General features: G+C 39.8%; 1 protein-coding gene across 1 annotated transcript in view; it reads left to right on the forward strand.

Moving 5' to 3' along the window:
- The window catches only part of DOPEY2 (dopey family member 2), a 53549-nt gene that overhangs the window by 22884 nt on the left and 20238 nt on the right, over positions 1-10427 (forward strand). Inside the window, exons 14-21 of the mRNA XM_009282974.1 lie at positions 1200-1471; positions 2258-2410; positions 3438-3538; positions 4222-4412; positions 6227-7841; positions 8488-8599; positions 9221-9409; positions 10073-10198. Coding sequence (XP_009281249.1) covers positions 1200-1471; positions 2258-2410; positions 3438-3538; positions 4222-4412; positions 6227-7841; positions 8488-8599; positions 9221-9409; positions 10073-10198 — 2759 coding nt within the window. The remainder of the gene's footprint in view (positions 1-1199; positions 1472-2257; positions 2411-3437; positions 3539-4221; positions 4413-6226; positions 7842-8487; positions 8600-9220; positions 9410-10072; positions 10199-10427) is intronic.

Consider the following 10427-nt stretch of genomic DNA (forward strand, 5'->3'; position numbering starts at 1 on the left):
CACCCCCCCCCCCCCCCCAAAAAAAAAAAAGGATGCGTTGGAGGAAGATGGGTGTAAGTGGAAAACTGGAGCTCTAAACCATAACAGAAGCAAAAACAGCTCTTTCCTTAACCCTCGGAATTCAAAGGAGTCTGTTGTAAGCTAACATATAAGAATAACCTTGTATAATTGGAGGGCCTGTTTATTCTGGGAATTCAAGTTCATTAGCTTTAGCAGGAGCAGTTATTGGCCTGAAGGCTAGTTGACAAGATAGGTTTGTAGTGAATGGAGAGGTGGGAAACTGGAAAATTGGGTTCTCTTCCTCACCTCACTACAAATTTCTGCTGTCTTCCTTAGCAAAGTGATGATAAGCCCATTATCTACATGGGTGAGCGATCTGCTTGACATGGACACTTATGCATATCTGCAGTGCCTTCCATGTGGTCAGCAATGTAGCTGTACTTAGAAGGCTTGCTTTCATAATTGTGTTTCTTTGGAATACCATCCTAGGATTATAGAAGTTTATTTTCAAAATTCTTTTCAACTGCACACCCTGGAGAATACAGTAAGGTTTAAAGCCAAAAGGAGAGAACATCTGATAATGAAGGTCTGGGTCGAATGTGATACAGAAGTTGTCTGATGTGGAGAAGGAGGAGTTGTCACTTTGTTGTGGTAGTAAAGCAGTTAAAACATTTGCTTTTGAAGCCAGACATGTGAACTCATACTTCAGACTGTCTCCAGTCAAGCCTTAATAAAACTTTATCTGATTATTCACTCAGGAGAGGCAAAGGTTGCTTGACTTGATGTTAGCCATACCAGTTTCTTGTGTGCTTCGTGGTTTCTGAAATGCTATGCCTCAATGCTACCCGAAGGAGTATCCTTGGATCAACAGACCTCTGTTGTTGTTTTTGACAATGACAGCTGGAAAACAGCAGCTGTAAAAACTAGTTGTGAATAAACATAAACTGGAAAGCAGAAATGCACTAGTTACTGGGTTGCTGAGGTCCTGCAAGAGCTTTCTGCTGGGAGAAATAGGGAAAAGAATATGACTTGCTTTGAAGCAAGTCCCTTCTGAAGTAAGGGACTTGATGATAGCATGACAGTTGGATTTGGGCAGTCATTTTTGTCTCTTGGTCCTGTGAGCTCGATTGAAGAATTCTTGAAAATATGACCATAACCTTGAGATTATTCAAAAACTTTTTTCTCACTTATCTTCTGAGAAGGTTGTGATGCCAGCTTCCCTCTGTGGCTGAAGTCCTTAATGACAATATGCTGTTGTGTGAATGACTGCTATGTTCAGAACGTGTCCATCTTCACGCTGCTGGAGGTCATCAACCATTCCCAGTCACTGGCACTTGTGATGGAAGACAGAATGAAGCGGTACAAAGTGTCTGGCCACAACCCCTTCTTTGGAAAGCTACAGATGGTCACCCTTCCTCCCATTGCTCCTGGAGTTCTAAAGATCATCTCAGAGAAAACGGATTTCTACCAGGTGTCAATTTTCTTTTTCTTTTTTACGCTGAACCTCTAAGGATGGGGTGGGAAAGTAAATGTTATTTGCATGGATGTTTGGGGGCAGCATGTTTGTGTTACAATGACACGCTGCTGGTTTTTGCTTCCACAACCACTTGAAAGCAATTGCATTCTTCTTTGTGTGCTTCCCAACAGGATGTTCAAAAGTGGCAGGTTATTTTCAAATTGCTAGTTGGTTTTGTGCCCAAATTCTTGGGGGCTAGGTATAGTTGATTTCTGACTTGAAAGATTTGGTTTCATTAGCTTGAAAGCTACACTTTAGAGAACTTTGATGCCACTCTAAGTTTTTAGATAAGAGGAAATGTTAGTGGGTGAATAATAATGAAAATATTCCGTCCTTGTTTTGAGTTTATATATTTCAAAGATGCTTTCCTTCTCCTGACCATTTCTTGATGTTAGTGTTGGTATGAGGGTTGGTTCCAGGATCTTTTTCTTAATTACTGTGTTTCCAATTACTGTGCCTGACACATATACAATCTGTTAAGTTTTGACCCAGAAAATAGGAGCAGAAATGCTTTTCTTAACTTCTGGTGCACACACATTTGAATTACCTGTCCTACTAGGGTAGGAGAGTTGCATTCCTTTACGTCTGAGTGTATGACCTGAATTCTTGCTCTTTGCTAAACTAAGACAATTTGGAAATCCCTTTTGGTAATAGAGGGCATTTATGCAATGGAAAGCTTTTAAGTCAGGGAAGAAATGGCTATTATTATTATTATTATTATTATTTGTTAACTTTCCCTAGAGAGTAGCCTGTGTGCTCTGGAATCAGCTAAACAAAGAGACACGGGAGCATCATATTGCCTGTGTGGAACTGTTCTACAGGCTGCACTGCTTGGCACCCTCAGCAAATATCTGCGAAGACATTATCTGCCACGCGCTTTTGGATTGTGATAAAGTAAGTCCTGTATTCACTGAAGCCCCTTCATCACTGTAGAGTTGTTCCAGTGCTTCCCAGACTGCCTCCAGTTACCTTCCACCCCACGACTTCACTCCCATGGTCCCTCTGTCTTCCAGGAGTCCAACAGACTCTGTCCACGCCTTTACAGTTCCCTGGGATTTATTCATCATGGGACTACTGCTAAACTTAATCCCTGGATACAAGCTCTATCAGTCAATGCTGGAGCTTTTTTAGTTTCAGCCCAAATCATGTAGTATCTAAAAACTTGCAGTTTTTGTCATTATTTCCAAACTGACCCAGCTCCACCAATAACTCTAAAATAATTTTATTTTGTGTTGATTTTATAAACTGCATATTCCAACAAAAGACTTTATCACCTTGTAAGTGTATGTCAACATAATGTTGACCCTGTGTCCACCTTAGTATTTAGTTCTCATAATAGGTAAGCTGTATTTTAAGTGAGCCAGTTACTAATTATTTTACTTGCCTAGTTTAATGACAGAACAGTTCTTTAATAACTTACATTATATTTGTAAGAAGTGTCATACACAATAGAAATTAAAACAGCCACCTTCAGTCTTCGTTATTGTTTTCGTGTCTGCTTTTGAAACTTAAAAGTTTGGAAATCTTTTAGAAGCTTTCAAACAAAATTACTAATAATAAACACTACCTAATATACCAGTGTCTTCCCATTTGTCATCCAACTTTTAAACCTCCCTGACACCAAAACAAGACTAAAATGTTTATACACAAGAGTCCTGAAATACATTTTTGGTGTATTGGCATGTCTTTTTTTGCTCCTACAAACACTGTGGCTGGGAAGTTTTGGTTGTGCATTCATGGATACATGGCATTTTGGTTTAGTCTGCTGCAAAATAGAAAAGTGCTCTCAAACTACCTGAGAAGGATTAGCAGTCATCTACACGATAACGGTTGTTCTGCTAGAGGTTTAAAAGTCTCACTAAAATTTTACTCAGAGATAAATGCTGCAAAAAATACATATCTGTCTTGTTTCCTTGCAAAGGGGACAAGGCTGGAAGCACTGTTCAGATTCTCTGTCATGTGGCATCTGACCAGAGAGATCCAAGGCAGCAGAGTGACTTCTCACAATCGGTCCTTTGATAGGTATTTTCCATTTCCACTGGCTTAGTCTTACATTCATATATTTAACTATATCATGCTTTGTTCTGTTCTTTTTTCTGAGGTGGGAAAAAGTTCTCTGTAGAGAGACCAAAAAATGAGCAAAAGGAAGACCTTCAACTTTCTTGCACTGTTACCTTTGCAAAGCACTCTGGGTGCATGGTGCACTTTCTTGTGTGAAGGAAGCTTCTGTAAAAATAGAAAGAGCTTCATATATGAAGAGTAGCTTGCAGACAAGTTTCTGCATAGCAGACGTTTTTTATCTTGGAGTGGGTTAGATTTTTTTCCAAAAAAAATAGAACCAACTACTTGTGCGAAAAAAAAAATTATCTTATTTTAGTTTTATTTCCTATTTACGAGATCATAATCTCTGTATAAAATGAGGCAAAAGCATTAAGAGTCTTTCTAAATAAATATGTGAAAGAACTTTAAAATATGCTGCTCTTCTAGAGTGTGAGTGTATGTATGGCCTTGCTTCTACAAACGCATGTGTACTTGACCTCAACTCCAGAAAATGTGCATGATCAAGCTATTGTTAGCAGACATGAGCCATTGGCTGGTGCTTACTTGAACATGCTCTATGTCTGTTCCCTGCCACTATTTTGTTGTTTGCATTAACTTTTTTAGGGATTTCAATTGTACTTCTTTGTTCTGATTTCTCCACTCAGGTCTCTGTTTGTGGTACTGGACAGTCTCAATTGTTCAGATGGTGCAATTGGTGCTGCAGCACAGGGCTGGCTGATCCGTGCTCTTTCACTTAATGATGTTGCACGGATTCTTGAACCAGTCCTGCTGCTGCTGCTTCATCCAAAGACACAGCGCACGTCCATCCACTACATCAAACAGAAAAATTCGGCAGGTAAAACTGTTTTTGGACTGAAACTGTAAGTGCTAACATAGCATTGCATACTCCTGAACACCTACTGAAGGTAGCCTCTGAAGTGCAATGGCATCCTATTACCCTGAGTTGTCTTGTATCAGTGCCATAGATTCCTCCTCATCTAAGTACCTCTAGTGATGCCTAAAACAGAGTTCAGGAGTAAGTCATGCTAGTTGAAGGCCTAATGATCCTTTCTATTACGGTGGCTGCACCTACACTGTTGGTTTGGATTGTTCCCTGCTTTGCTCTGGGATCTTGTCCCACACTTCTCATTGCCATTCCCAGATAATCCACACTGCATGTATGTTCACTGTTCACAGGATCCCTTCTTGAGCAAAACTAGGTCTGCAACCAAAGGAAATCCAGGAGCAGTTTAGTGACTATGTCAGTCCAGGAACTGTTCCAGTAGGCAGGATGGACAGGCAAATCTCACCCTCTCCGCCCAGTCTTGCCCCAGCACACCATGCACCTTTATACCAGGTTTCTTTATTCAGAATATTTTTTGTTAATGATTCCCTCAGCATCATGTTAAAATAATCAGACAGGTTGTGAGGAACATCTTGCTGTTTAGGACACACCACACCAAAAAAAAAAAACCCTGATTCTGCTAACTTCTAAAAATTAAAATATCTTTGTCCAAAGAAGAGCCATCTCGATTCAAGAGGATAGCTGAGCCCTTGTGGCATATGTCTTGAGGTATCCCAGAGCTAGGATGTAGAAGGAAAGAGAGATGTTTGGAATTGAAGATGATCTCCAGCCACCCAAATTTAGGAATGTGGCAGGGCGTCTTTACCTTGACAGGCTAAATTTGACAGCTGGAAGATGTCCATTTTAAGACCTGTAATGAGAACCATTGTGAACCACATATGATCTGTGTGTCAAATGTGGAATAGACAAGTGTGACAGAGACCTGTGGGGAGCAGCTGAGGAAGACTGAGACAGGTGTGGAGCCAGGGTTCACTCCAAGTGGGGAGTACTGTGAAGGCTGGCAGTCTGTTGAGGTTTGGGATTGCTGGGAGTGGTATGGATATAAGACACTCTGCACCATTTGGCCCAAGTAGGCAAGGTTGTTTCCTGGAGCAGAGCAGGAAGACAGTGGAGAAGTGTCTGGTAGTTTTGTGTAAAGAAACTTCTGTGTCACCTGTCTCATTACTGTTAACCTAGCTGTCGGCTTGCATAATACTGTGTCACTGTTAACCTAGCTGTCGGCTTGCATAATTGTCTTTCTGTCTTGATTGGCAAATAGTTAGATGGCAGATATTTATAGCATCCAACGGAACCTGTTTATTAGATGCTATACAAACACAGAGCTAATATATTCCTTCTTTGTTCCACAGCATGTAATCAAGGAAAACAGCTCTTTTAAAAAAAAAAAAAAAAAAAACTCTTTTAAAAAAAAAAAAAAACTCTTTTAAAAAAAAAAAAAAATTCCTCTATTTCTTTCTTTCTCATTTCTCTCCTGATCTCAACAAACATTTTATGCTCAGGAAGCATAAAAAAAAATGGTCACATCTGGAGAGTCATAGCATAAGAGAAACAGTCCGTGCTTTATGTTTTGATCCTATTCTCTTGCGCTTACAGTAGCTTAGGACCGTTCTACCACTTTAAAAAAGATAATTCTTGCCTTAACCCAGTTTTTTTTTTAGCTCCGCTTGTTACAATTAATAGTAGACTAGAGCAGTGTAGCTTTTTAACCTTTTTTTTTCTTACAATGATTTATTCAATATAAAGCATGTTGTGTGAAATAGACAATTATATGCTCTTTTTGAAAAAAAATAAAATTTTTTTTTCAGAAGATATACGTGATTGGCTTTGCAAGAAAAAGGCCTCTTTCAAAGAGTCTGGCATCTCTGAGAGCAATTCCGAGGAAAACCTTCCACTGAGCCAGTTTACTACCGTGGATAGAGAAGCAATTTGGGCAGAAGTGGAAAAAGATCCAGAGAAGTCAGAGTTAAAAACTGAACAGTCTGAAAACGGCGGCTATTGTAATCCAGTAACTTCACATGAAGCAGATGGTGACCAGGATAATAGTGAGCACACAGAATCAGCAGACACCAGCACAGGCCATGACAGTGAAAATACATCCTCTTTTTCTCCTTCTCTGGAGCTGCAAGAAGTGAGCAATGAGGACAATGACAGTGCTGCAACCGATGGTAGAGAGACCACAAACCATGTGAGTTCTCTCAATGCGTTCCTTGCTGAAAGCTCCAAATCCAGTGTAGCACTAAACCTTGTGCGTGCTGACTCTGAGAGGACTCATGCATCAGAGTCTCTGTCGAGTGATGAAGAGGTGGACTTGGAACTCCAGGAAATTACCCATTCTAGGTTGCTCAAGCAGCAGAAGGAAAAACAGGAGATGATTGAGGCTCTGTTCAAACACATGCTGCTATATTTGCAGCCTTATGATTCTAAGAGGGTATTGTATGCTTTTTCTGTTCTGGAGGCAGTGCTTAAAACAAACCCTAAAGAATTTATTGAAGCTGTAGCTAGTACAAGCATGGATACCAGCTCCACAGCACATTTGAATCTTATTTACAATCTGTTAGCTCGCCATCAGGAAGCTCTTGTAGGGCAGAGTTTTTATGGCAAGCTTCAGACTCAGTCCCCAACCATGTGTCCCCATTCTCTTCTAATAGAATTGCTCACTTACCTCTGTCTCAGTTTTCTGCGCTCATATTATCCATGCTACTTGAAGGTCACACACAGAGATGTGCTTGGCAACAGAGATGTTCAGGTAAAAAGCGTGGAAGTCCTGATTAGAATGATGACGCAGCTAGCTACCATGGCAAAGGCAGCAGAGAATAAGAACGTAGAGTTCATACACAATTTGCTAGGAAGATGCAAAATTCAGGAGTTTGTTCTTCTTTCTTTGTCTGCATCTATGTATACAAGTCAGAAACGGTATGAACTGCTTATGGCAGATGAAGTTAATAATGTTCCTGAAGAAGAACTCTTTGAAGAGAGCCTAATCAATTTTGGGCATGATCAAATATGGAGCGAACACCCACTCCAGATTGAGTTACTGAAGCTCTTGCAGGTATTGATTGTCTTGGAGCACCATCTTGGACAGACTCATGAGGAGCAGGAGAATCAGCCAGACCTCTCTAAGGAATGGCAGCAGGCTCTTAATTTCCAGCAGGCTATTGGTGCAATGCAATATGTCTATCCACACCCAATAACTTCACAGGGATTATTCGTCTCTGCTGTGGTTAGAGGACTGCAACCAGAGTATGGCTATGGGATGCATCCCACTTGGGTAGGCTTAGTCACATGTTCCCTGCCCTATTTTGGGAAGTCTTTAGGCTGGACTGTGGCACCATTTGTTGTACAGATATGCAAAAACCTGGATGAGCTTGTCAAACAGTATGAAAATGAAGCTGTGAAGACATCTGCAAAAACATCTGCAAGGTAAGAGGCGTCTGCAGTGTGGGATTTGTTATGCTGAACCTTTTTTTGAGTTCTTCTTACCAGAGTGCAGTGCATAGTAATTTACTGTTTTAGCATTGTGGCTCCCAGAGTTTGATCCTCAAACCCTGCTGCACATGCAGGCATCTGTCCCTTGAGCCCAGCTGCGGTGGAGGCAGTTTTGTTGCAGCAGGGCTTGCTGCGGTTGCAAGAATGACCAGCAGCTGTCATACTTCCTGTCCCCCTCTGCCTGCAATTCAAGTAAAAAGAAGTTCCCAGTTTTGAAAAAAACGGAGGATTTTGGAGGACTAATTGGGGAGAGACACCCTGGAGAAGAAAAATACAGTGATGCTGTTCAGAACAGACAGTAAGTGAAAGGACTAGGAAAAAATAATTGGACATGAAAGATTTATGGTCAGGTGGGGAATAATATCCTAAAAGATCTAGACAAGGAAACAGGGTTGTTCAAGCATAGTTTGTGAATCCTTTGATTTGATATTCATGTCTGGTCGTTCCAGTATTCTTTTAACCATCAAATAGAAACAGATTTCTACTGGAATTTGTAATCAAGGAAATAACGCTTGGCCTGTTAACCCTTTTTTTTTTTTTTTTTTTTTTTCCTTTTCTTCCCCTTCCCCCCCCTACAAAGCTTAACTTCTAAAAGAGAAAATGTTACACCTGATTACCCACTAACCCTTTTGGAAGGTCTGACAACCATTGGTCACTTCTGCCTTCTGGATCATCCTAACCAAACTAAGAAGGTAAGTGCTTAATGCCTACCACTCACTTGATGCCTTGGCACCAGTTCATCAAAGTATACATCCCTTTTTCATTCAGAGGTGAATATAAGTAGTCAAGCGGCACTTGCATGAGAAGATAGCCTTAGAGAAGCCTTATAGCACACCAAAAGAAGTGAACTAAGTAGAAGTGTAAGGGAGGGGGACTGAACTTAATTTTTTTTATTTGAAGACAGGAAAGTTAATTTTAAGCAGAAGATGTTAATGATGATCTTGGTCACGCAAATATTAGTCCTGTGTAGCTTGTCTACAGTTGCTCTGTCATTAACAAAGTCTTGTATTTTCTTTTGAGTTGATAACATGCTGATGTGTTCTCTACAATTTTTATTCCTATAACATTTGTCAGAAGAGGATATTACGCTAACAATTTCCTAGACAGATCAATTCTCTCTGTGCCAAAATAGTGAACAGCAAATTCAGTAGACTCTAATAGCAGCAGTATATTTCAGAAATAGAATGGCTGAATTATTTTTGAAGTTGTCATTACAAAAGTTGACTATAATTCTCCTAATTACAGAATAAGAGCAGTCACTCTGTGGTGCATAATATAATGTATTTTAATATTCATATTTTTGTTTTTTCTAGTCATCGTGTTTAGCTGAACCTGCAAACCTGAGAAACGCTAGGAATGCCATTTTGGAAGAATTGCCTCGCATTATTAATACCATGTCCCTTCTTTGGAGCGTTATAAAGAGGGAAGACTCTCAAAAAAGACCAACTGACTTCTTTGGAACAACTAAAGGCTCCTCTTCGGTCTACTTTAAAGCAACCAAAGTAGGAGTTCTTTTAAACTGCTGTGTATCTCATCACCCTTATCATCCCCTCCCTCACCAGTGTATTTTACATAGAGTTCATAGGAATAGTTTTGCCATTCCCAGAATTATATTGGGCCACAAAGAATTTTTGCAGAACTCTCATGAGCTACAGACTTGCACAGTACCTACCTACAAAAGTAGATTTTTCCCTGTTCTTTTTGCCCATCTGCACCCTTACCTGATCTGTTTAATGTTTTGCTTTTTCTGTGAGCTTCTGTTAATAGCTGCTGTAGAGCCAACCGCCTCTGAATTATCTGCACCTTCTGCAGGCAATAGAACATGTACCTGAAGGAATAAAAAGACTAGACTTTTCCCTTCTCTGTGGATATTGGTAAATCATAGCAGTGAAAAATATCTGTAGAAGAGAGAATATAACACAAGTTGTTTTTTTTCTATTTTGCAACCTGCTTTCCAACAAATGTGCCTTCCATCTGTAAGAAGGATACACTAACTCCTAAATAAATTATCAAAACTAGTCTGGCTGCCAAGTATATAAAGAGATTCTTTTGTTGTTGTGTATTTTCTGAACATCTTGGGAAAAGGAAGAATGTTTTACAGACTATGAGATAGCCTTTGCCTTGCGAAGTTTAGCACTGACAGTTATTTTCTTCCCCCTTTATAGACATTAAAAACTAAAATACTGGACTTCATGAATCCATTGACAGCACAACTTGGAATCCAGTTGATGGCAGCAATTGCAGCAGTATGGAATAGCAAGAAACCTCATAGGAGTCAAAGTAAAATCAAGGTGAAACTAAAGAAAGGCACCCTTAGTTTTCCAGTGTAAAGGCAAATGTTATATTTATATGATAACTTTTAAATTCTGGGTTTGTTTATAGATTCTTTGGGGTTTTTTACATGTGATGACGTCAAGCCACTGAAAAATCTGAAACACTTTTATTTATACGTAATTCCACAAAGCATCAGGACTACAATTAAACCTAAATCAGTAATCAAATAGAGGACAGTGTGGCAGG

This window comes from Aptenodytes forsteri, unplaced genomic scaffold (assembly GCF_000699145.1).
Source record: "Aptenodytes forsteri isolate BGI_AS27 unplaced genomic scaffold, ASM69914v1 Scaffold2, whole genome shotgun sequence".
Classification (NCBI taxonomy): domain Eukaryota; kingdom Metazoa; phylum Chordata; class Aves; order Sphenisciformes; family Spheniscidae; genus Aptenodytes; species Aptenodytes forsteri.